Here is a 24,696-nt window from a genome sequence, read left to right as displayed (position 1 = left end):
GTACATACATGATGCATACACACAAATATGTGACGTGTTACCAGGATGCTGTTAGTAATTTAAAAGATCTTGTCAAAATGTGTTGCCAAAGAAAGTCGAAATTATAATAAAATTGTTAAAATTGTTATTCGCAAAAATGATCTCAAGTACCCGAGCTCTGGCGGTTAGGAGGCTGAAGTCGAAGGATAGTGATATCGGCATCCGGCTTGGTGCTCATGTCCAGAGGGGTAATAAGAATGAACTGCGTTTCGTTCTTCGAGCGCGCACTGTCGATCATCATGCTCATGGCAATGGCACGGTTGGCGGCATCCATAAAAACGTCAAACTCGTCCAGCGCCCGTACGGACAATTCATAGTCTCCCACAATGACAGTAGCAGGCAAATCGTCGTAAAGGACTTTTCTCCTCCAGAAAGCGACTTTGTGTCCTTGCGCTGGTACGCCGCGGATGACTTGCCATTGCCAGCACCGCCATTAGCCGCGCGCTCGCCGATAAGATCCTGGTCAGTCTGGACTTTGGGCACCAGCGTGTGCAGCGAGTGGTCGAACTCCAGTTTGCCCGTGTATCCACGCTGGTACAAATGGTTGGTGAAGTGCATCTTGGTGCGCAGCGTCATCGAGTCGCGGAATTGCGTCCACATGTGCAGTCGCGCTGGTGTGCGGTCTTGAGCATTGAGACCATGCGTGTGGTCGTCCGCAACTCGTCCTTGGCCTTGTTGTACGTATTGATGTAGTTCTGCGCCTTTTCAGAGACCTCAGCCAGGGACATGCTACTGGAACGCTCGATCTCCAGGAGGCGCGCGTTGCACTCGGTGATCATCCGGTCGAGCTTGGTGGCCGGGTGCTGCACCTCGACGCGCTCCTCGCTCAGCTTGCATGCGTCAGCCATAACGCTCTGCACTTCTTCCCTTGCCATAACCTGGTTTTTCTCGAGCTCCTTTAGCCTTCCTCCCATACCGGAGTACTTTGTTTTCCAATATACTATGTTGTCAGTGTGTTTGCGGCTTTCACCGGTCTTCGCGTCAGCCGCATTCTTCAGTTTCGTTGCCTGCGCACGGATAGCCTCGATCTTCTTGTCAACCAGAGCAATTTCGCTCCCCAGCTGCCTGAGCTCCTCCTGTTAGCTTTCTTCTGCTCGTTGTGGTCGAGGAACTGCGTCTGTATGGACTCCATCTGAGCAGTAAGGCGCTCTAGCTCGGACTCGAGCTCAGCAATCTTAGTCGACTCGCTGCTGTGCAGCAAGTCACGGGTCTTTCGATCTCGTACGAAAACTTGTTGATGACCCCTTGCACTTGCGCACTTCACTCTTCGAAAGCTCGTGTTTGCGCATAAGGTCCCTGAGCTCATGCTCGGTCTTTTCCAGCGTGCGTTTTGCGTCATCGAGCGCGCGCTTCTGCTCGCTGAGCTGGTGCTCTTCGCGTGCAATGACTGGCCAATGTCGTCACCCAGACGGTTAGTGTTTTTGATCAAATTGACTGACTGCGTTGACAGGCCGCCCGAGCGCGATCCGACGCTGAAGCCGTCGACGGTCAAGCAGGCGGTGACGTTCCGCGGGAAGCCGCCGTTGTTGGACACCATGATCTTGTCACCCAAAGCGCGCTGCTCGACAAGGATGATCTGCTCAATGCGGTTGAGGTTGATCAGCTGGCGCTTGACTAACTCATTGCTAATTTCCAGGGCGCGCAGGATGGTCAAGTACTCGGCGCTCGGCTCACCATTCGAGTAGTCAAACAGCTCGGGCTTGCAGATAACGATGCGCGACTGGCACCCGACCTGGCGGAATATTTTGTCCAGGGTCGCTTGGTCAGCATACGAGTCAACGAGGAAGGCGTTGAGCGACTTGTCCAGCGTGGTCTCAATGATGGGGGACCATTTTTGGTCGCGCACCTTGACAAACTCGCCAAGCGGGCCGATAGGCTGCATGCCCTTCCACCGCGTGTTCTTGATCTGCGCGATTGCCTCAGGGACGCCGCGGCCAAAGGCGTTCAGACGGTTGGACGTCTGGCGCCTGAGGTCGTCGAGGTTCTGCTGGGTCTTTTCCACATAGATGCGGTTCTTGTCGACCTCACGGATGCAGTTGCCCTTCATCTCATTCAGCTCCTTAGAGCGCTCCTCGTACGAAAGCTGGTCGCTCTGCAGACTGGCGATCTTGGACTCCTCATCTTAATTGACTCCTCGAGTGAAGCGATAGTCTGCTTGAGTTGCTCCTTGCCCCCCTGGTCCTTTTCATGCAGCCGTGCGCGCTCAGACGCAATCTCCTTTTTCAGGGACTCGGTTCGCTGGCGAGTGCTGCGCGCCTCGTTATTGATCTCATTCTCAGTCTCCTTGAACGAGATCAGAGCAGCCCTGATCTGCGCCATGACAGTCATCGGCCCGCTCTTCTCCGCCTCCAGGGGCACAAGCTGTGCCAAATGTCTCTCGGCCTGCTCACGAATCTCCTCTGCCTCGGCATCGATCTCAATAATGGCCGTGTTTTCGGCCTCAATCTTTTCTTCAATCTTGGATATTTTCTTGTTGTGGTTGTCGACCACCATATTGCTCTCTTGCAGCTTGGCCTCAGCATCTTCGACGTAGGCCCAGGCCAGCTGCTGGCTGAGCTCGGTCATATTGGCTGAAATATCGCGAGCCTGGCGCATGTCCTGGTAATGCTGCTCCCAGCGCTTCTTCTCGGCACGCATCTCGGGAAGGACCTCCTTTTTGCGCTCAATGCTGGACTCAGCGCGGGCAATGGCCTGACGCACGGCCTCCAAGTCCTCGCTGAGCTGAAAGAGCTGCGTGCCCTTGAGGAAGAACAGGTACATTTTGTCGGGGCTGGTGCTGGCCAGGAACTCGCGCGCAGCATCCTGTGACAAAATGTTGATCGGGTTGTCCACCTGGATAGCCATGTAGTCGGTGATGTTGACAACATCCTCCTTCTTCCTCGACACGACCGCATTGGTATCGCCGTTCATGATTTTGAACTGCGAGGTCATGGCTGACGAGTTCCTCAATTGGCGCTCAATGATGATCGAGTTGCCGTAGATGTCCGGGCGGTAAGCGTCGGCGCCGCGGTTGCGCAGTTCCACTCTGACGATGGCACGCTGGCAGCCCTCGCGGATGAAGCCCTTTAGGCTACCGGCACGGTTGGTTGTGGTCGCCTTGCCGCCTAGGGCAATGATCAGGGCGGTCAGGATGGCGCTCTTGCCGCTGCCGTTCTGGCCGGTGATAAAGTTGACCTTGGGGCAGAGCTTGACGGAGGCCTTTTCGTGGCACATAAAGTCCACCAGCTCCACACACTCGACAATTCCGATTTCGGGTCCCCCGGCCTGGCTGCCCTGCGCTTGTTTCCCACGCAGTCTGGTCACTCCGGTTTTGTTGCGTGAGACATCGGGTTCGGGGGTGATCTCCTGCGATGGCGCGTCGGTTTGATCCTGCTCTATGCGAGCACGTTTGGCCTAAACGAAAAATCATAAATTTGGAGAAAAATAAGAAGGGGATTTGAATTAGTTGGTGTGAGCATTTTGAATAAATGCAGAACAGGCAAGCAAAAAATAAAACCCTTTCCGTGTGGCTTAACACTTACAGGGGTGGATTCAATGTCTGCGTTGTCGATTTCGTGCTTCAAGCGGGACTTTGCCATTGCTCTTGGTCCAGTCCGTTTTATATGTGTATGTGTATGCGTAAATGTACGTGAAGAGCTTTTGATAAAAAAAACTGCATTGAAACGAAGCGAAATGAAGAAAGATATTTTTAAGAAAATATAAAAAACAAAAGCAACGTGTTATGACACGCGCACGCGTTCAAAAAATTGGGTGAGAATGAATTGATTTGGTTTTGGTTTTTTTTTTGCTTAATTTTCTTGTTTTTTTTGGCTTTGCGCACAAAACAAATTTTTAACAGGATCAAGGCTGCGGAAGTGGGGTGCCCAAAGCAAACACCGCTTGTATTCTGAGCGCAATCTCCAAACTGGTGTTTCCTTTTGCGTTGCTGCAAATATTTTTCAAACAAAAATTTCACATTTTTATTTTACTATTGACATGAAATCAAGCCCAAAATTTAAATTCACCAAGAAAATCTTTTTTTAATTTTTCTTCCAACCCCAAATAATCTGCCTCGACGCCCTCTTGCTCTGCTTTTTACACATGGGAGATAGCCGCGGCTTTGTCATACAAAACACCATGGATGAAATCACACCGGGGCTCTTTGTCGGCAGCTCAATGGCTGAGACCGACAAGATCAAGCTGAAGGAAAACGGCATAACGCATATTCTCTCCATAGCGACCCACTACCAACCATCATACCCGGCGATTTCATTTACAAATCCATATCGATCGACGACCTGCCGGAAGAAAACATCATCCAGTACTTCCCCGCCTGCAACGAGTTTATCTCTGGGGCGCTGGCCGTGGGCGGGCGTGTCCTGGTGCACTGCATGGCGGGGCAGTCGCGAAGCGCAACAGCGGCGGCGGCGTACCTGATGCACGAGCAAAAACTGACGGCAGAGCAGGCCGTGCAGGCGGTGAAGCAGCGGAGGCCTCAGATCTACCCGAACCAGGGCTTCCTAGACCAGCTGGACCTGTACTACGACCTCGGGTACGAGGTGACTGAGGCCAAGCCGCTGTACCGGCGGTTCCTTATCAACCACAGTGCTGAGTATTTCCGCGAGTACGGAAGCGTGCAGCATGTGGCGTCCGGAGCCGACCCAAGTGCGCTGGCCGCCAAGGCTGGCGGCGCCGAGCGCTCGGCACGGTGCAAGAAGTGCCGCCGCGTGCTGGTGACCGAGGTTAATATCCTGGAGCACCAGGCTGGCGCCGGCCAAATGGCCTTTTCGTACAACAAGCGTAATGCTAGCGGTGCCGAGACGCCGCACGCGTTTTCGCAGAACCACGCGTGCTCATCGCTGTTTGTCGAGCCGATGGAGTGGATGGAGGGCATTAGCGAGGGCCTGGTGGAGTCCAAGATCGCCTGTCCCAAGTGCCATGCCAAGCTGGGCGCATACAACTGGGCCGGCGCCCAGTGCTCGTGCGGCAAGTGGATCACGCCGTCGTTTCAGATCCACCGCAACCGCATCGACGAGCTGCGCAAACGATAGACTCGCATGATATTTACACTGTTTGAAGATAGAAAGAAAAAATAAAACTAATTTTGACTATGTAAAGATAATCAGCATGATCAGTACCAGAATCACCACAAACAGAATTAGAATGACATGCAGTGAGCGGTTGCCGCGGTCGCGCAGGAACTTGTCGACTTTTTGCGTGCCACTGCAGCTTGCTCTGCGTGCGGTCAACCAGGTCGCTGACTCGTCGAGCAAAATGGCATGGCTATCGAGCTCCGTGTTCATCGTGCTCGCAATTCCATGCAGGTTGCGCACAGTGCCGAGCATCGAGTCAAACTGCTCGTCCTGCTGCTCCATGAGCATCTGTTGCTGCCCCTGGTGGTTGCTAACTTCCAGCGCCAAATGCTCGCTCTGCGCGCGCCCACCGCCCTGAGCCCTCATCGGCGTCATCTGCGGTGGCGGTTGGTTCAGCGTTCTCCGCATGCCTCGATGGCTCTCTGCTTAGTTGTGACAAACTTTTGGCGTTCGGCCAGCTTTGCTGGTGACAGCCCGTAGTCCTCTGGAAGTCGCTGGCTACGGCTATGGTCTCCTGCAGGTCGTCAAGGTCGGTGTCTATAGATTTGAGCGAGCTGTGTAGCTCATCGGTCATAAACTGGAACTCATTCTCCTCTTGCGGAGAGCGCCGCTTGGTGTTGAGTCGCTGCCAGGACGCCAGTAGAGTCTTGGCCTGCTCGAACGACGAAACGACATCGTCCTGAACAATAACAAAGGGGTCTGACATTGTAATTGCGCGCGAAATGCTGGGTAATCAAGGAAAAATAATTAGTGTGTAAAAAAAGCGCAAAGCGGAGTAGAGGTCGTTCAGTTATTCTCTTTGCTGCCTAAAAAAGGCACCGATGCTGCATTGGACCCCACATCACGTGAAATAATTGAACTTGGCCAATTGTATTTTTCTGTGCTTTTATGCGCAACAGGTGACAAAAAAACGTCAACACAAGCAAAAGCTTCCTTCTGCTTTCGAACCCAGATCGAGCACGGGATTATGTCGCTGGCGGTTCGCTCTTTTTGCACCTTTTGAGCTTGTTTGTCAACCCCGAAATTCGACTATCTTTTATTTCTGTCTTTCACATCGCTCTTCATCTCGTTACATTCTATACACCTATTTAATTTACACAAGCAATCTCGACAAAGCCGCTAAATGGAGTTTGAGGACGTTTTAACAAACCAGCCGGTGGTCATTGACAATGTAAGGACGACAAACAACGGCAAACTTTGTTTTTTATGTCAGGGTGGGTAGGAAGTGACGATATTTTACAGCACACGCAGTAGAAACTAAAATCACATGTTTTGCTTTGTAGGGATCTGGCGTCATAAAGGCGGGGTTTGCAGGCGATGACCAGCCAAAGTCATTTTTCTCGTCGTCGATGGGCGGCCCAAGCACCTGCGAATGATGGCTGGCGCAGTGGAGGGCGACCACTTTATCGGGCGACAGGCTGAGGAGCTGCGGGGGCTACTCAAGGTCAGCTACCCACTGGAGCACGGCGTCGTGACAGACTGGGAGGACATGGAGAAAATCTGGTCGTACATCTACAACGATGAGCTAAAGACACTCTCGGAAGAGCACCCGGTGCTTCTTACTGAGGCACCGCTCAACCCGTCGGCCAACCGGGAGCAGGCCGCGCAGATATTCTTCGAGACCTTCAACGTGCCAGCCTTCTACACGTCGATCCAGGCTGTGCTCAGCCTGTACGCATCGGGCCGCACTACCGGCGTGGTACTGGACTCGGGCGACGGCGTGTCGCATGCTGTGCCGGTGTTTGAAGGCTTTGCGCTACCGCATGCTATTCGCCGCATGGACGTGGCCGGGAGGGACGTCACTGAGTATCTGCAAGTGCTGCTGCAGAAGGCTGGGTACAACCTTTATACATCGGCGGAGAAGGAGATTGTGCGCCAGGTCAAGGAGAAGATCTGCTATGTGGCGCTGGACGCAGCCAAGGAGGAGAAGGACATGGGGTCGGTGAGCGGCGGCGGTGATGGAAGAGCCCGCAGTGATGTGTTTAAGCTGCCGACGGCCATCTGATCAACCTGGGCAATGAGCGGTTCCGGGCGACCGAGATTCTGTTCCAGCCTGATATCATCGGCTGGAGTACCCCGGCGTGCACCAAATTGTCGCCGACTCTATCAGCCGGGCTGACATTGATTTGCGCCGCTCGCTCTATGCCAACATTGTTTTGTCTGGCGGCACGACGCTGACCAGGGGCTTTGGCGACCGGCTTTTGGCCGAGCTGCGGAAGCAGGCTGTCAAGGATTGCAAGATCAAGATCTCCGCGCCGCCTGAGCGCAAGTACTCGACGTGGATTGGTGGTTCGATTTTGGCGTCGCTGAGCACGTTCAAGAAGATGTGGATCTCGGCTGAAGAGTACCAGGAAGACCCAGACATTATCCACAGAAAGTTCTTTTAATTTTTAAAAAAAATGTTAAAGGTGTGTTTTGCTTTCTTTTGTTTAACAAATGCTACGATGATACTGTGAGCTTGGCTTGGATCCAGACCATCTCCTTGGGCTTTGAAGATGGTGCCGGCGCCTCCTGGTTTCGGAAGCAGGAGCAGGAGCAGGGCAGGGGCGGATGTGAGTTTGGCGTGGACGCGTATAATCCAGCCTTGGGTCGCTCACTTTCTTCCACCGGCTTTGCCGACAAGTGGTGCGTGGAGTGCGGATCGTATCCCCGATACTCAGCTCTGAGTGAACCTGCAACCCTTCACATAACGCGTGGCTCCTCTTGACAATCTCAATAACGGATATCAGCTTTGGCACTGCGGCGCCTCGCATAAAGATAAATTACGGTCTGCGGAGACTACAAAAAAAGGGTATATCGAATTTATGCATATAAATTAATAAATATATATCACCAATGGCACTCTGTTTGAGTATAGCAATATCTTATAAATTGTTACCTCATTAAAAGTCTTGTTGATATGGCCAGCATAGTTTGAAATCTTGCCTGCCTGGTTATCCGCATGTCAAGGGTCAGTTCTGACTTGTCAGCCGTATGGATGACATTCTCATCGAGTCAAGTTTGGAAAAGTCGACGACGTACTTGCGTTTTCTCTGCTTCATGTTTATTAAATATATAATATAGTGTAAAATTGATAAGTAAACATGGTTTCTAAAAAAAATTGCAAAACAGATAATGTACTAGTTGAATATTAATATTAGTTACAAGTATTCTATGCATATGGGTTTGTCCTGCGCTTGTCTCGTGTGGTCTGCCAAAAAAACCTTTAGGCTTTGTCACACATGCGGCCGCCCTGGTTTTCCCCACTTTCCAAAATTGGTGTAGTAAAAATCAACTGTGCTTATAAGATTTTTATACGCGTCTTCATATGCGCCATCTCGCTGCACATCAGAGTCGGACTTTATGGAGAAGATGTGTTCGTATAAATACTGACTGGCGGGCACATACTTATTTTTTGCCATTTCATCCGTAATATCTGTAAGCTCGACTAGCTTTGTGTACTCGACAAGCACAGGTATCACAGATGAAATTGGTTTGTATTTGCTTTTAAAATGCGTATTGATGTAGTCCAAGGCCCTTATTTGTTTATTAGATAGCGCCGCAATAACGGAGATAGTGACTACAACAAAAACAGAATGATTAAGCAGCTTCATTACAGATGGATATAAAATAGAAATAAAAATAAAAATAAAGAGATAATTGGAAAGGAAACACTAACTTTGTTTTGCTTTATAATTGCAAGTTATAGTTTGAAAATAAAAATAAAATGAGTTGCAATATGCAAATACTCGCAAAACATTTCTTCAAATAATAAATATTATTAATTTCTGACATTGCAAATAACAAAGGGAAACTTGAAGGAGGCGTAGTTCTGTGCAAATCAAGTGACTATTATAATATACTTTCATTGGAAAAAATATTTTAAAATTCCAAATAGGACGACATAATTTTTTTTCCCTATTCATCACCAGCTTTATGAATATATTTAGTTAATAATTCCAAATTTTAATAAATTTCCAATAGTGGCGTTACATTTATCATTAAATAACATGTCACACGGATTGCTTTGCCATCTGTTACCAATGCGACTGAAGCCTTTTCAACTTGAGCACAACTTGTTTAATGTCATTTTCTGTATCCTGATGGTCTACGGGATTATAAAAGTTTTCCATTTGGAAAAAAAAATTGAGAAGCACACGGCTGCTTGTTACAAATAATTAGACAATTTCTATGTTTTGTTGTTTGGATGTTACAATAAACACAAGAAAGCATATTTGACCTTGTGTTCATTGTTCATAGAATTACCGATTATTATAGTATATTGGCACAAAATTATTAATGCCATAAATTTAATGACTGCGAATTAGCATGTGCAGCTAACGCCCCCCATCCCCAAGGCACATACATTTACCATTAAGGTTGCAGTTGCCCTCACCAGGAAGTCAAAGCTTGATTGGCCATTGTGATCCTTAACGCACTGTTCAAACAGGGTTAATGAGCCTTCAGATAAATATGTCGGCTTGTACATGGGTATTGGGCTTTACTAGGTGATTGCGGCTTCGCTGGCGTGTTGGTGAAGCGTGTGTGTTGGCAATGAGAATGGGCATAATATAACAAGGCCGGTGGTGAATTTTATGACTGAATTGTGTAGATTATTTTGTGATTTGAAAATAGACAAAGTAAATAATACAGGAGTATAAATTATAAAAATTATAAATATTAATGAAAAACGTACCTGAGATGGTTAATAAAAATCCCATGTGCCAAAGGATGAAACTATTTGCTGCGCTATTTATAGTCAAAATAAAATAACCTTGCGCTCGTCCCTATATTTAGAGATTTTGGCAGGATAAGATTTTATTCAACATTTCAACTTAATCGTATGACAACATGTCTTTTACATTGATGATTGTGTAGGAATGCGCATGCAAACACAAGAGATTCCAGAAACAAAAAAATAAACGAGCCTTATAGACGATTGGCTTGTTGGACATGTGGTGTAATTAATGAATTATGCATGTGTGCAGCAAGCATGAGCTGCTGAAAGGTTATATTGAATACATTAAATAGTTGATGTTATGCTAATAATTTTTTAAATTTATGAATTACTGGGCATAATTGCAATAAATTGATAAAGTGCAAGACATGCAAGAATGAATATAACAATTTTTATTTTTATAATAATTCCCCAAGGCCTATCTTCAATTCTCTTTTCATCATCTTATTGTGCACCCCGAGGACATGGAAGTAGATACAGAAAACAAAAATCACAAAACAAGTTCCCGTTTGTGTGCCAACTGACCAGATACGAACTAATTACAGGGAATCAGATCAGGAGCTAATATTGACATCATAATATGCCACCCACTTTGGGATGTGTGAGCATGAGCGTGCGCATATGAAAATCACAATATTGAGTTGTCACAGAACTTAGGCTGCTCACAGAAATACCAGTTCTTGCAATGGGGGTGCACGACTGGAAATGTGAAAGACAGTGGAGGTCAAGCCAAGTATATAGATCAAGGACAGTCATAGGTTGCACTTTTAAAATCTTGGTATTATATAAACCAACAAAATTTCATTTTTTACACTACTACAGAGTACTCATATATATCATAACAAATATTTAATACTTTTTATATTTTATATTTTATTTAACTAAATGTTGGCCAAGTTGGACGTGACTATGGAGTCTGTAACCCACCAAAGACTCCACAAGCCCCTGACCTCTATATGCAGAGTGGCCCCCATGTTAACGAGTGGTTCAATCACTAGACTAAATTTATATTCGTCAAAAACTAAGAAAAAGGGCCAACATCCTACACCCCCTTCAACTCCAGCTATGACTATAACCTCATCCACTCAGTCACCCACCAAGGCTGTCAAAGAGGAGGCAGCAGTTAGTGCAGCATCTGGAGGGATGTAGTCGGCGCTATGCCTGAAGGGGGGCAGGGGCTTGTGGAGTCTTTGGTGGATTGCAGACTCCATAGTCACGTCAGATTTGACAGACATCTAGTTAAATAAAATAAAAATATAAAATTATTGAATATTTGTTATGATATATATGAGCACTACTCTAGTAGTGTTAAAAGAGGGGTGTTTTTATAAATAGGAATTAATACTAATGTTCCTAAAGTGCTACCAGAACTGGCCTCATCTTATATGTGTCTCATTGGCTCTGTTGTGCACTGTTGGTGAGAACTGGGTTTTCTGTGAGCAACCCGATACCTTTGTATGCCATTGTTGTATTATTTGTGTACTCACACTTTGGTTGTGTATTGCAAAATGGGGAGCATGTTTAGGCATCAATGTAATGCCTCCCTAATTTACGCCTGCATGATCCAATTGGTACTTATCAATCGGCATGCAGATGAAAACTTGTTTCACGATTCTCAACCTCAACATCCATTTCCATATCTTGGGCTGCGCAACACTACACGATTTTGCAAATTTTCAAACACATACACAAAATAAGAAAAACAAAAGCAAGTGGTATTAAACATTTTAACTTTGCATATATATTTTTTTATAAAAAAATAATAGATGAAAAGAAAATTTAGTTTTGATATTGCAGCAACATAAATAAAGACCATTGTGGTTGCCAAGCATTATCACACCAACTAAATAATAGACCAAGGAGCTCGGCTTTTTTTTTTGCTGGCAAATCTATTGCAATTTATAATGGCCTGGGTGTGTAAACTGTAGGCTGTATCACAACGCGTTGGTGGCAAAAAAAATTATATAGTGCATTTCCAATACTTATTCCTCTTAACTCTTTTATTTCTCTTCATTTTTATTTTACTATTTCGTTTTTGTATTGCACATTTTAGGTAAAATATTTTCAATATCTATCAACATACTCACCTTTGACATCCCTGTGCATGTATTGGCCACAGTTGCACACCCCAGACCTGAGACCCTTAAAGCATGGAGAGAGCAGCTATAAAGTACCTGCAAGTGTGTCGTCAGTGGAGGCAGGCAGCGATGGCTCTGGTGCATTGGCATGACTTCATTATTATAGGTGACAGCAGCAACATTTCTGTTAATGACCCTTCTGCGTCCAACAGTGTATTCAAAGTGTGTGTGCTTTACCCCACCAATCTTGGAACAGCAATTCCTTTGCAATACTGTAGCATGGTCAAAAATGTGACTGTAGCGATACCCACCAACTTTGGCGGTATTGCGTTTTCATTGATGTTTTCAGAGGTACTGTGCGCACAGAACCTGCAGTGGTGTAACGTTCATTATCTCGAATTCAAATATATGGTTAGAATATTATTGCAAGCCATGTTGCGGCAACTGCTAAAGGCTTTACTTTTTTTAATGGATTTTGCGCTGTTGCTGGGTCCCAGCACGCCAGGAATCACCAGCAGTGTCGCCCTGTTTTCGTGGTTTGGATCATGGTTGAAGGATACTCTTGGTTTATTTGTAAAACAGCTTGCTCGGCAGCTGCGCGTGGTTGACTGCGGCTTTAAATTACCTTGTGTTGAGAAAAAACATGTTTTATTGGAATATCTTTCTTTACACGCAGATGATACCCACTCGTTGCCTTTGGCAAATCCACAAACGCTGCGGAAATTGTGCGTTAGCTTTTATAAAAAAAAATGACAAACGCAAAAAACAGCTGTCGAACCGTCAAGATTACAGGGGCTTGGCGCACCTGCCTAGGATTCGCGACTTGTCTATTTTCCATACACCTCCATCATGTGAAATATTCAGCGACAATTTTATAACAGCACTTAATAAGTTTTCATTGGCGGTATACCGTTGTAACACTGCGATCACTAGTTAGCCTCAAGCTGCGTCATGTGGGAGAAGTTGAAATGATAATCAATGCTTCAAACGAAGCAAGCAATCCCGAATTCTACAGCATTCTTAACTTTATGTTTGGAAAAGTGCGCGTAGAAAGACAAGCAGATTTGCTTATAAATGGAAATATTGATGGGGCTTTAATCCAATGCGCGTTATCTGCCCTCATATCACGGATCTTCAAATATCCCATGGTGTTGGATACCGAACAGTTCATCAGTTAATTTGGTACCTGCCAAATTCGAGCTCTCTTGTGGCTTGCACAGTTAAATAAAGCATTACTTCCGGTAGAAGACGTAGATGCCAATGTACCTCTCTGGTATTGGATCCTGCCATTAAACAGCTGGTAATCAGGTTTGAAGCATCAGCTAATACTGAACAGGCCAACAAATTGCTGGCGAATTCAATTGTCAAGCTTGCACTGCTGTACGTGGGCCTGTGTTTTGTCACTGTCACTGTCAATGTTGGTTTGGCAGATGCTATAACATAGTATGAGGGTTTATATGCCGACAAGTACCCACTTGCGCGGTATCTTTAGGGCTACTGAACCCAAGATTTTTACTCGTTAATTTAGTATTTTTAATTATCGTAACCAGGTAGGTTGCATTAGTAACTGCCGCCATGAGTGCATTGGTCCTCGGCACTTTACACGCTATCAATATGTGTGCTATAGGTGGGCTGCATTGCAAGCTAAATGCTGAAGGTGCGCTAAATCAATTTTTTTGCTCTGATCCGGATAAATGCAGGTGCATGGTCCAAAATCAAATGGATCATCACTGACAGCAATTCAATGAGGGGGGGGGGGTGCATAAATCAAACTTGTAAAATACACTTTTTTATTACTATTTTTTTTATTCTTTGCTATTGATTATTTCTTGCATTTTAATATTCATTTATTTAACAAATCGAATTCAGCGTGGTTCTAATTATGAATGGAGACAGAGAGTTAGAGATGGGTGACAATTCTCGGCCTCAGGAATGTGCTGCGGACGGCGGTGTTGGTTCAGAAGGGGAGGAGGAGCACAAGCACGACAGAAACGGCGAAAATTAATCAAGAGCGCAGACGCAGACGCAGACGCAGACGCAGACGAATGGCAAATTGACACAAGCGGCGGGGCAGACGAGACGCTACAAATGCAGCGGTTCGGAGGGTCACAAACACCCAGCACGTTTGACGGCGGCAGAGACACGCTGCTGGACTCGTACCGGCTCGAGACGCTGGCCACGGGGCGGCGCGCAGCACCAGAAGAGGGCGAGGACCTGAGCGACTCGGAGGATGAGAGCGAAACCGGCGACACAGTCTGCGAAGTGTCGGTGGCGGGCGACCAGCACGTGGCGCTGACGGTCGGGCGGACGATCCACGTGCTGTCGTCGGGCAGCGAGAAGCAGGCGGCGGCAGCGGCGTGGCGGTGATCAGGCACGAGAAGGAGGTTGTCTGCACGGCGCTCAGCGAAGAGGCGCTTTTTGTGGCGTTCGGCGACAGCGGCGGGACGCTGTTCATCGTGCACGTGGGCAGCCGGCGCGCAGTGTACTCGCAGGCGCTCGGCGCGCCGCTCAGCGCGCTGCGGTTTGCGGGCAGCGGCCAGGAGCTCGTGCTGGTGGCCGGCGCGAGGCTCGTGCGCTTTGCGGGCATCTGCATGCGCGCGCTCAGCGAGGCCATTGCGCAGGGCGACATGGCGCGGGCCGCGCAGGTCGGCGCGGCCATCAGCGTCGACAGCGTCGAGCTGGCGCGCGCAGACGGCAGCGCGCTGCACGCAGGCGACGTGGGCGACGTCGCCGTGGTTGCCGGCAGCGGCGTTGCTGTTGCGGGCAGCGGCGCCAGCGCCCTCAGCAGCTGGCACGCGGCCGCGCCGGGCGGGCTCCGGCTGAGCGACGCGGTCGGCGCCGCCTGCACCGGCGGCGAGGGCTACGCGCGCGTGCAGGCGTCGGCCGACGGGCGGCACGTGGCGGCGCTCAGCCACGGCGGCGCGCTGGACGTCTACGAGCGCACGACGCTGACGCGCGTGTTCCGGTACGGCGCCAGCGTCCTCGGCTTCACCACGGTGGCGGCGCCGGGCGCGCAGCTGCGCGTCGCCGTGCTTGAGCGCAGCGCCGGCGGCGGCGGCGGCGGCGGCACGCGGCTGAGCATCGTCGAGCTGCCGTCGCGGCGCGTGGTGCACGCCATGCGCGTTGCGCGCCGCTCGTGGCTGGCGCGCGGCGGCGGCGGCGGCGGCGTGGTGTTCGTCGAGGCGCGCGCGGGCGCGTTCCACGTGCGGCGGCTCAGCGAGGCGCTGCCGCTCGAGCGGCTGGCGCACCTCCTGCGCGGCGCGCGGTTCGCCGAGGCCGAGCGGTTCGCGCAGGCGCACGGCATTCCGGCGGCGGCGGTCGGGCGCCAGCGCGTGGCGGCGGCGGTGGCGGCGCGCGCCGGCGTGGACGGCGCCGAGATGCTGCGGCTGCTGGCCGGCGTCGGCGACGCGGGCTTTGTGCGCGACGCGTGCCTGCAGCTGCGCGCGCGCACGCTGGACGAGACGCGCGGGCTGCTGCGCCATGCGCGCGCGCGCGACGCGCTGCTGCGGCTGGGCACGTGGTGCGGCGTGGGGCCGGCCGGCTTCGACGCGGCCGCGTGGCAGAGCTTCCGCTCGGCCGATCTGGCGGCCGTGCTGCGCGCGTTTGTTGCGCGCGGCGACGTGGCGCGCGCGGCCGTGGTGTGGCGGCGGCACGCGAGCAGCGACGCGCGGCTGCGCGGCGACGTGGCCAGCGCGCTGCACGCGTTCCCCGCCGACGCGTGCGCCGGCGCGCTGGCGCAGTGGCTGCGGCGCGAGGTGCTGCCGCGCATCGGCGGCGCGGCGGCCGGCGTCGGCGCGTGGCTCGGGCAGCGTGCGCGCGCGCTCGAGGCCGCGGGGCGCCTGCGCGACGCCGTGCGCCTGGCGCTGCTGGCGCACGAGGCCGGCGGCGCGGCGGGGCTCCACGCGCAGCTGGCCGAGCTGGCGCACCTGCAGCGGCGGCACGCGCTGGCGCTGCGCCTCGACGCGTACGCGCAGCTGTCGTTCGCGGGCGTCGCGCGGCTGCTGCTGGACCGCGCGGCCGCCGCCGAGCTCCTGCCGGCCGCGTACGCCGCGCACTTTGCGCCGTACGCGCGGCGCCACGCGCTGGCCCGGCGGCGCTGGTGCGCGCGTACTGCGCCGACGCCATGGCCGCGCAGCGCCACTGGGAGCCGCGCGTGCTGGCGCTGCTCGCGTGCGTCACGGACGCCGAGCTCGCCGGGCCCTCGGCGCGGCCGCTCACTGCCGCGCGGCTCGGCGCGCTGCACGCGGTCGGCGGCGTGCTGGTCGACGCCATGCGGCGCTCGGACGTGCCGTGGTCGGCGGCGCTGGACGCGGCCATCGGCCGCACAATGCGCGTGCTCGCGGCGCACGCGCCGCTGGACAGCGGCGTCGAGCTGAGCCGCGCGGCCGCCGGCGAGCAGCTGCGGCTGATGCGGCTGCGGCGCATGCTGCTGCGCCACGGGCTGGCCGGCTTCCACGTGAGCAACACGCGCATGGCCGGCCCGCTGCTGCACGCGCTGGTGCGGGCGCCGGCGGCCGGCGCGATGCGCGACGTGCTGCAGCTCGTCGACGCGTACCACCACCTGGCGCGGCCGGCCGCGTACGTGCTGCGGCTGCAGGCGCTGTGCGAGCCGCAGGGCGCCGGGCTGCAGGGCGCCGGGCCGGCCGAGCGCGTCGCCGGCCTTGTGCGCTTCATCCACGGCGAGGAGCACGGCGCGCGCGCCGGCGCGCAGCCGATCAGCCGCTACGTGCCGCTGGAGGTCGTGCGCCGCGCGCTGTGCTGGCTGCGCGAGGTTCTCGACGCCGCGGTGGCTGCGTCCGACGCCGCGCGCTTTCGGCTGCACGCGGCCGTCGGCGTGGCCGCGCTGGCCGCGCTGGCCGCGCTGGCACGGCGGGCGGGCGGCCGCCTGCACGCGGCCGAGCGCGCGCGCCTGCTTGGCCTGGTCGCGCGCGAGTCCGCCGCCATGGCCGCCGTGTGGCAGCTGCTGGCCGACGCCGGCGTCATGGTCGCGCCCGCCGAGCTCGACCACGCGCACACGCGCGAGCAGACGCTGGCCTACGTCATCGACTCGCAATGGCTGCGGCGCCCGCCCGCCGACCCGAGCTCCGCGGCGCCGCCCGAGCTTGCTGCGCTGCCGCCGGCGCCGGCGGCCGTGCGTGCGCTGGCCACCATGCTGCGCTTTGGGCCGGCGGCGCTGGGCCGCCTCGTGGTTGTGCGCTGCCTGGCGCGGTGCATGTTTGGCGCTGCGCTGGACGCGTGCCAGCGCCTGGTCGCCCTGGAGGGCGCGGGGTTGCCGGCGAGGCGCGCCAAGCGCTGGCCGCCTGCGAGCGCGGCCTGTGGGCGTTTCTCGCCACGCAGCCGCCGCACCAGGGCGCGCTGCTGCGCCGCCTGGCTGCGCTGTGCCGGGCCGCCGCCGCAAGGAGCGTCGCCCACGCCGCGCTGCTGCCGCGCCTCCTCGATGCCTACGCGTGCTGGGACCTGGCGCTGAGCGTCTTTGCGCAGACCGCAGGCGGCGACTTTGCCGTGCTTACCAGGCGGCCGTCCTCCCACCAGCGCCAGCCGCGCGTGCCTGGCCCGAGCAGCACCGCCATGATGCGGGGCCAGTCGAGCGGCAGCGCGGCAGCGCGCAATTCGTCTGCCCGCGACGATGTGGATATGGCTGACGGCGGCAGCGCTGCTGCTGCCTGGTCCGCAAGACAGCGCTGTGCTGGTCCGCAGACAGCGCGGCTGCTGATAGCACCACCACCACCATTACCACGCTGTCGGCTTGGCTCAACCCACTGTTTGCAAACAGTTATGTGGAGCGTGGCCTGGTTCTTGACACTGCGTGTGCGATGCGTCTGGTCTACCGCCTGATTGCTGTTGTGCGCCGTCTGCCTGCCGACAACGATGATGGTGACGCCAACGATGCTTGTGATGATGATCAATTTGCAGGTTCTGGCGATGGCTTTGCTGCCCCGGCGTATTCGGAACAACAGAGCGGCAAGTCATCCAAAATGGCTGCTGCCAATGGCAACAGCAACAGCGACATCGACAATGACAATGGCAATGGCAATGACAATGACAATGACAATGATGGCACGACAACAGCGATGACGGCGAGAGCCTGCGCTCGGCTGTCATCCACAGGTGCGGCGAGCTGGTCGCCCACCTGGTCCACAACCGCCACTGGGTACTCGCTGTGCACGTGCTGGAGCTGGTCATTTCGCAGCTCTCACGCGCCTCCTTCACCGCCAAGGCCTCCTCCGACTCAAGCTCCTCTGGCGAAATGGATTCTGACGACGCCCTAGCCCAGCTGCGCGTGCGCCTGTCTGCCGGCGGCGTGGCCGACTCTGAGCTCCCACAGCTCTTTGGCACAGCCGACCTGGCCACGACGCACGCGCTCATTGCAAAGAGCCTGGTGCGCGCGCTGCAGCAGAGCCGCGGCCTGGACACAGTGTTTATTGTCGCCAGCATGCTGATGCTCAAGCCGCCACAGGCCAACCAGCATCTTTCTGTGGCCATTGGAAGCACGGGCCTGCACTCGTCGCGGGTCATTGCCATGGCCAACATTGGGCCATATGCAATCGTATCTGGTACGAGCCAGCCGTTCTCGACCGCTGCCTCGTTGTGGCTGCCGCTGCGCGGTGGAGCGAGCAACTGCGTCTGCTGAATATTTGCTTCGACCCTTCGCATCTCGCTGACCCTAAGCCCGGGCTGCTCGACCCCTTGGTGCGCCCTCTGCTGATGAACACAGCCATGGACATCAGTGCTGCGCTTGAATTTGCCGACGCCTTCCATCTCGACCGCATCTCCGTCATTCTCGAGTACATTGCCCTGTGTTGCTCTGCCCCGCACATCGATGGCTACCAGGCGCGCATCCTGGGCATCGTCGATGACTCAATTAATGCGAAGCTTCTTGAACGCACGTACATCGACTGCCTCGAGAATGCCATTTCTGCGTACGACTACGATAGATTGCACTTTGTCGTTCACCGAATCCAGGAGCTGAGGCCTCAGGATGCCAATATTGCAAAGTACTCTGACGTGCTTGATGTGCTGTGCTCGTACGATCGCCAGGAGAACCGTCGCATGATGACTTATGCTTGAGTGGTCCAGGACTCGCTCGGCGCCGATGCTTTTAGACAGGCCGGCTGCGATGCGCAGGACAAGAAGGCTGAGAAGAAGAGGGAGGAAGAGGAAGAGGAAGAGGAAGAGGAAGAGGAGAGGAAGAGGAAGAGGAAGAGGAAGAGGAAGAGGAAGAGGAAGAGGAAGAGGAAGAGGAGAAGAAGGAGAAGGACGGCTTTCTGGTTAGAGACTTGCCCAAGGATGCTGACCTTGTTGCTTACGAGAAGCTTGTGGCAGAGTACCCACTGGCGCTCAAGCGGCTGCCGTTCCATTCTCTTGTTGGCCCTGCGCCCTGGTCCATGCTGCTGCCAGAACTGACCACCGAGTCTGTCGACAGCCTCCTGCCTCTGGCCGCGCCGCTGAACTTGAACAAGGATGACTTTTACATCAACCTCATCCACACCATTCTCAAAAGCCACAAGTCACTATCATCCGCCGCAGGCAATGCCAGCGATAATACTGTTGATCCGCAGATGGCCTACGAGCTGGCAATCAGCAAGACGCCGACGCAATTCAACGCCGTCCAGCAGCTGATCTACAATCTCAAGGACCCCGAGTCTATGATCATGGCCACCAAGCATATTGCTGACCAAGTTCCATGCGGACCAGACCGCATTGCCGCACTCAAAATGGCTGGATCACTTATGAGCAAGTGGCGCCAGTATATTAAGCGCATGTCGGAGCCCGAGCGGTCTCGTGTGGCCACTAGGGCGAAGGCCATGGCTGGCCTGATCAGTGAGTGTTTGACGGACACTAATATTGAGATTGCCCTGCGGCAGCGCCGGCTGGAGCGGTACTTGGCTTTGTTTTTGAACGTCCAAGACTCCGAGTCTGTTATTCGCGCGTTGGCTGCAGTGTTTGAAGACGAGTGCGACAGGCGTTCGACCGGTGGAGCTGCATCTACATCCGTCAGTTCTGCTGCTGGTTCTAGTACCAGCGCCGCTACTGATAATTTATATGGCGCCTTGCCACAGCAGCAGGACGTGGATCCGACAACTCACCATATTCATGAGACCTTGCGTAATCTTGCCGCAATCTTTGAAATTACTTTGGATACTCTCATGAGGGAACTGCTGAACAAGTATCTGATGGCGCCGGTTACCCTCTCCGACACTCTGTTGACCTGCAACTTCCGTCTGCCCGCTACCGCGCCGACCTGCGACACCCTGACTCGCAGAGTCCGTGTTGCGCCGCCGCATTACTTGATTCTGAGCAACCAGCCGCCATCTGAGGCTGTGCGTGCCCTGCTGTTTTTGCCTACAATCCTAATATCCAAATCAGCTGCCTCGGACGCGCCCGCGCGCTCAACATTCTTTTCTCGGTGGCCACGGATGAAGAAATCGCGACCTTGCAAGTACCCCAGGACGTGCACTCTCTTTTTCAAGTCATGCTCTATCTGGATGACTTTAACCATGTGGGGATTCCCAAACGAGGGTGGAATTTGCTGCTTGTCAGAAGGATGCCCTTGCCAGGTCTATTTGGGTCGAGCATCACGAGGACCCCAAGGTTGTTCAGCTTATTTGCAATATGTGTTTAGACTTCCATGTGGATGATTGCGACTTGATCGTGCAGGTTATACGCAGGCTGTTGGTCGCTGGAATGTACCGGTATGTGGTTGGCGTGCTGGATGTGGTTGGTGGGATGGAGGAGGAGTATTCGGGCGATATCGAGGAGCTGCCAGAGTTTTGGAACCAGGCTGTGGCTGGATTCATGCTGCAAATTACGACCAAGCTTGGCAGTGGCAATGATGATGGTGATTCAAGTCAAGTCAGCGCAAACAGAGTTTGGATTGAAAGCGCGTTAGGTGTCCTGGATTCCTGCTTGCGGTCCATATATTTGCCTGATATCGACGCAACGCAAACCATCTCTGCATTGCTCAAGCCCCGCCGTACAAAGAAAAGGCTCAGCTCAGCTTCGTCACTGGCACCAGAATCACCATCAGCATCAGCATCGGCGGAGCAATTGGCTTGCGCAGTCTTTGACATACTCCTGTATAGCCACGCAGCTGAAGACGTGCTGCTCGATCATCTTGACTCGCTAGAGCCTCAAGATATACACCAACTGATCATCCGGTATCTAGACTTCATTGACTGTGCATCGACTCTCCCTAATTCTCCACTCTTTGTCGACTGGGCAGCCTCGCGCGCTTGACTTTGGTGTTTGACATGATCGACGATATGGCGTTGCACGAGCAAGTTCTGATGAACCACCACAAGCCGTTGGGAAAAGCTGTAAAGGCATTTGTGAGCAACCGCATTGCTCGGGATAAGTTGCAGATTACGGTTACGGCGTGTTTGGATAAGGGTAAAGATGTATTGGCGGTGATGTTGGTTGGTCGATACTATGAGACGAGACCAGTGCATGTTTTGCTTGAGGATATTAAGCGCTCTGGGTTTATTCCGGTTGAAGACGCTGCTGCTGCTGCCGCCCCGCTGCTGCTGTTGCCGATTCTGTTGTTGCATCTGCTATTGGTGCGGGAGATGTGGATGTTATTGGCAGTGATGTAGAGGGAGGTGAGTCGCTGGAAACTCACAAGCTGTCTGATGCCATGCGGAGCACGATTGAGGGGCTTTCGGGACAAAACAAGCTGGAAATTTATTTGCATTCGCGTGCGCAAGCGAGCAACAACGACAGCGAGTAAAGTAAATAATATGATTAAATTAAATTATAATGCACAATAGTAAGATATAAAATTATTGATTGCAAATGGCAATGTGGTCAGCCATGACGGATCCCAATAAAATGCGCTCAATATTATTTCGGCGCTGGACAACGGCCATGGTCGTAGATGGCAGCAAGGTCCGTCATGAGTGAGCATATTCTTCTCTGTAAATGTTATTTTAGAGCTGGAAGAATGGAGGAGGGACAAGCGACGGATACTGGATGCAGGTCGGGCATTCGTGCCGTGAAGTACCTCGCGGTTGTACCTGAACATTTCAAAAACATTGAGGAAACCTATTGATAATAAAAAACATATAGAAGAGGGGGGTGGAAATTGTATGTGCGTGGGAATCAGCGAGTTAGGTGAATATATTACTGCATAAATACATAATAACAGTAATAATAACTTGGGCAGGGCTGGTGTGTAAAAGAGTGTGATGATAATTCCGCAACATATGCTCGACACATGCAAAAAAGTATAAAAAAAACTCCACACTCGCACAATACCATACAACACACATCAACATTCCACACAACACGTTGCAATTTTTTAAGAATCTTACCTGCAACCAACAAGTGACCAGAACGCGCATCCACCGAGATATTGTCAGGCACAAACCCATCAAAAACCTTCTTAGCCACGAGTTCCAGTTCGCCATCATCCGAGGCCAAAAACGCCATAACACTAGGCTCCGACGACGCAGCAACGTAAATTAAACGACCATCCCTGCTTCTCGCAATTCCGTTTGGATACGCCAAGCCTGTTTTTGCCTTGCTAAACATACCGCTGGGGCCGTAATAAACCACATGACTCCAAGGCATACCTAACAAAATCTCAATTCTGCGCATAATGCCCGGCGCATACTTCAAGTCATTCGTGGCATAAAAGGTGCTCCGGGAAGTGGCTGCCACGTCATTGGGGTGGTAGAGCAAGGGGGATTTAACGGTTTTGATGTGTTCTATAAAGGTTGTGTTTAGTTGATGCTTGAAGATGGAGATACCGCTGCCGGAGCGCTGGTGGTTGACAAACATGAAGGTTAGCTCAGTTGGGTTGAGATCATCGTGGTATATGTCGAAGCCGTGGATACGGAAATCTTGGGTGAATGGAATTAACTCGCGGGTGTTCGAATTCCTATCCAGTATATCAAGGCTGTGCACATTGTTCTACATAAAAAAGGAAGCAATTGAAGGAGAAAAAATAATACAGAGAACGAAGAAAAGGAGGGAGGATTGAATATCATGAACAAAAAAGGCAATGGCCCAATAATTATGAATATCATTTTTATGTCTGATTTGCAGCGAACAATAGCGCCTTTTTTCTGAGGATATTTAAAATTAGCATTAAAAAATTATATTGACTTTCCAAATTACCTTTTCGTCCATGACGAGGACATGGTCGCTGAATTGCTCATACATGGTGTTGTATTCCTCGCCCATATGAATCCACCGGGTTCGCGCGCCGCGATTACCGCAGGCCATGTAGGCCAGTCCTGTCCTCGAATCGATCTGAATAGACTCGCAGCCCTGGACAGCAGGCAAGTCTACAGTTTAGACCAAGCTTAAAAAAAGTTTATTATTAGTTGGGTATCATTTTATTTGTGCATGTCTTTTTGGTATTTACAGGAATAGTTTTTAATTTACCTTTTCCAAAGCTGTAGCAATTGGTCGTGTGTAGATTGGTGTGCACAGTGCCGACTCCAAACACTTCAATACGGCGTGCGATAATGCTATAGACGTATGCAAGCCCTAATAGGGTCATTGCTACGTTGACAAATATTGTTTTTTGTTGTAATGGTGTCATTTGAAAAAAGTGTATGAACAATGAGCCTGTGTAAGAGCGCAGAATATATTGAAAAACTACAAATACAAATAAAGTACAAATACAAATAGAGAGAAAAAGAAAAGAAAAGAAAAAGAAAAGTACTGCCATCTTTTATTTAAACAAATTTCTGCAATAACAAAAAATTAATAATAAAATATGAGCACGCGCACAAAGTTCAAATTTTCAAGGTCCTAACGCAAAAACATGTATATATGTGTGTGTGTCTGTGTGTATGCGTGTGCGCGTGTGCATGTGCGTGTGTGTGTCTTGAATAAAACTGGACACAATCCTTGGTTAGAGAAGTAGGGATACTGTAGACAAGGTATTCATGGCTGCAAGAATAGTAATGAGATGTGAAAGTCTTTAATTTAAAAAACAAGCCAGGAGATCGGCATTGCCCATCCAGTGCAATACACTAGTGTAAATGTATTTTTTGGAATTTCCAGACATTTATAGCGAAAGTTCGGATTTTTAAGCAGAGCATTTTTAAAACCCATTTTTCACACAAAAAGGTATTGTCAGAGTCGGCTGAAGCTGTCTACAGCGACACTTGAGACTTTGCTCAAGCCAAAGCCCAAGCCTAAGCGTGTGCACACGAGCCCATCTGCCCCAGCTTCTTCTCTTCAAAAGAAGCAGCGAACTGATTAATATCGTCAACCATAGTGGTTTATTCTCATTAGTTTCTAAACACTTTATCTGGGGGAAGGATGTGTCGGTTTGCAGGATATTTGTAGCCTCATTCTTTTATTTAGTGTAGAGTATCCACACAAGGTTCTATGCATTTGTCAGGTGACATGATACCTTTTTATACTTCCCCATTTAAGCAAATAAGCGTGGTATAAAACATTACACCCCGCGTATAATAAATGGCTGCCACAAAAGGGTCACGATTGTCGTTTTATTTTCTCAATGCTATAAAAGTCGTCTGACTTTTTTTGAACCATTCACCATTTTTTGCTAACAGAACGCATACAAAAAAACAAGAAAATAAGGCCATCACTACCAAAAACCTCAATTTTTTCAAAAAAAATTCTCACAACTTTGAATTTTTGCCAACGAACAATGCACATGAAGCAAATATTCGCATAAACAGCCGAATTGCAGATTTAGACGCATCAATTTTTTTACTCGGCTAAGCCATTATACACACTATGGTCATTTTCACTGCTTCTCGTTTTGTCTCGTTTCTCTCTTTTTTTGTTATTTTGTAAGCACTATTTG

The 24,696-nt window shown here is 51.6% G+C and overlaps 8 protein-coding genes across 8 annotated transcripts; 3 read left to right on the top strand and 5 right to left on the bottom strand.

The window, feature by feature from the left end:
- Positions 1-11: 11 nt before the first annotated feature.
- On the bottom strand, positions 12-3,744 carry BX661DRAFT_177093 (uncharacterized protein). Its single transcript, XM_051534558.1, is given in 8 exon segments — positions 12-281; positions 344-597; positions 678-1,104; positions 1,152-1,257; positions 1,271-1,426; positions 1,444-2,138; positions 2,171-3,432; positions 3,561-3,744. The coding sequence occupies 8 exon segments, from the start codon at positions 3,615-3,617 to the stop codon at positions 143-145; spliced, it is 3,096 nt and encodes a 1,031-aa protein (XP_051394759.1). The 5' UTR covers positions 3,618-3,744; the 3' UTR covers positions 12-142.
- Positions 3,745-4,155: 411 nt separating this feature from the next.
- On the top strand, positions 4,156-5,069 carry BX661DRAFT_196102 (protein-tyrosine phosphatase-like protein; the record flags this gene model as incomplete). The annotated part of the gene is made up of 2 exons (XM_051538017.1): positions 4,156-4,182; positions 4,341-5,069. The coding sequence occupies 2 exons, from the start codon at positions 4,156-4,158 to the stop codon at positions 5,067-5,069; spliced, it is 756 nt and encodes a 251-aa protein (XP_051394758.1).
- Positions 5,070-5,245: 176 nt separating this feature from the next.
- Positions 5,246-5,887, bottom strand: BX661DRAFT_52257 (uncharacterized protein). The gene has a single exon (XM_051539220.1). The coding sequence runs from the start codon at positions 5,815-5,817 to the stop codon at positions 5,422-5,424; it is 396 nt and encodes a 131-aa protein (XP_051394757.1). The 5' UTR covers positions 5,818-5,887; the 3' UTR covers positions 5,246-5,421.
- A 160-nt stretch (positions 5,888-6,047) lies between these two features.
- On the top strand, positions 6,048-7,552 carry BX661DRAFT_177091 (putative centractin). Its single transcript, XM_051534557.1, has 3 exons — positions 6,048-6,282; positions 6,475-7,089; positions 7,184-7,552. Exons 1-3 carry the CDS (start codon positions 6,235-6,237, stop codon positions 7,496-7,498), a joined length of 978 nt encoding a protein of 325 aa, XP_051394756.1. The 5' UTR covers positions 6,048-6,234; the 3' UTR covers positions 7,499-7,552.
- Positions 7,553-13,786: 6,234 nt separating this feature from the next.
- BX661DRAFT_168720 (uncharacterized protein) lies at positions 13,787-15,388 on the bottom strand (the record flags this gene model as incomplete). The annotated part of the gene is made up of 2 exons (XM_051533454.1): positions 13,787-14,995; positions 15,155-15,388. 2 exons carry the CDS (start codon positions 15,386-15,388, stop codon positions 13,787-13,789), a joined length of 1,443 nt encoding a protein of 480 aa, XP_051394755.1.
- A 2,228-nt stretch (positions 15,389-17,616) lies between these two features.
- On the bottom strand, positions 17,617-18,978 carry BX661DRAFT_52193 (uncharacterized protein). The gene has a single exon (XM_051539219.1). The coding sequence runs from the start codon at positions 18,663-18,665 to the stop codon at positions 17,658-17,660; it is 1,008 nt and encodes a 335-aa protein (XP_051394754.1). The 5' UTR covers positions 18,666-18,978; the 3' UTR covers positions 17,617-17,657.
- Positions 18,979-19,055: 77 nt separating this feature from the next.
- Positions 19,056-21,633, top strand: BX661DRAFT_177089 (uncharacterized protein; the record flags this gene model as incomplete). The annotated part of the gene is made up of 7 exons (XM_051534556.1): positions 19,056-19,123; positions 19,292-20,109; positions 20,170-20,241; positions 20,274-20,406; positions 20,448-21,116; positions 21,185-21,432; positions 21,492-21,633. Exons 2-7 carry the CDS (start codon positions 19,292-19,294, stop codon positions 21,631-21,633), a joined length of 2,082 nt encoding a protein of 693 aa, XP_051394753.1. The 5' UTR covers positions 19,056-19,123.
- A 113-nt stretch (positions 21,634-21,746) lies between these two features.
- On the bottom strand, positions 21,747-23,412 carry BX661DRAFT_168718 (uncharacterized protein; the record flags this gene model as incomplete). Its single annotated transcript, XM_051533453.1, has 5 exons — positions 21,747-21,818; positions 21,907-21,947; positions 22,217-22,817; positions 23,025-23,194; positions 23,295-23,412. The coding sequence occupies 5 exons, from the start codon at positions 23,410-23,412 to the stop codon at positions 21,747-21,749; spliced, it is 1,002 nt and encodes a 333-aa protein (XP_051394752.1).
- Positions 23,413-24,696: the final 1,284 nt, after the last annotated feature.

Source organism: Kickxella alabastrina (genome assembly GCF_025024165.1).
Source record: "Kickxella alabastrina strain RSA 675 chromosome Unknown BX661scaffold_2, whole genome shotgun sequence".
Taxonomy (NCBI): Eukaryota; Fungi; Kickxellomycota; class Kickxellomycetes; order Kickxellales; family Kickxellaceae; genus Kickxella; species Kickxella alabastrina.
This window is presented reverse-complemented; position numbering and strand designations above follow the sequence as displayed.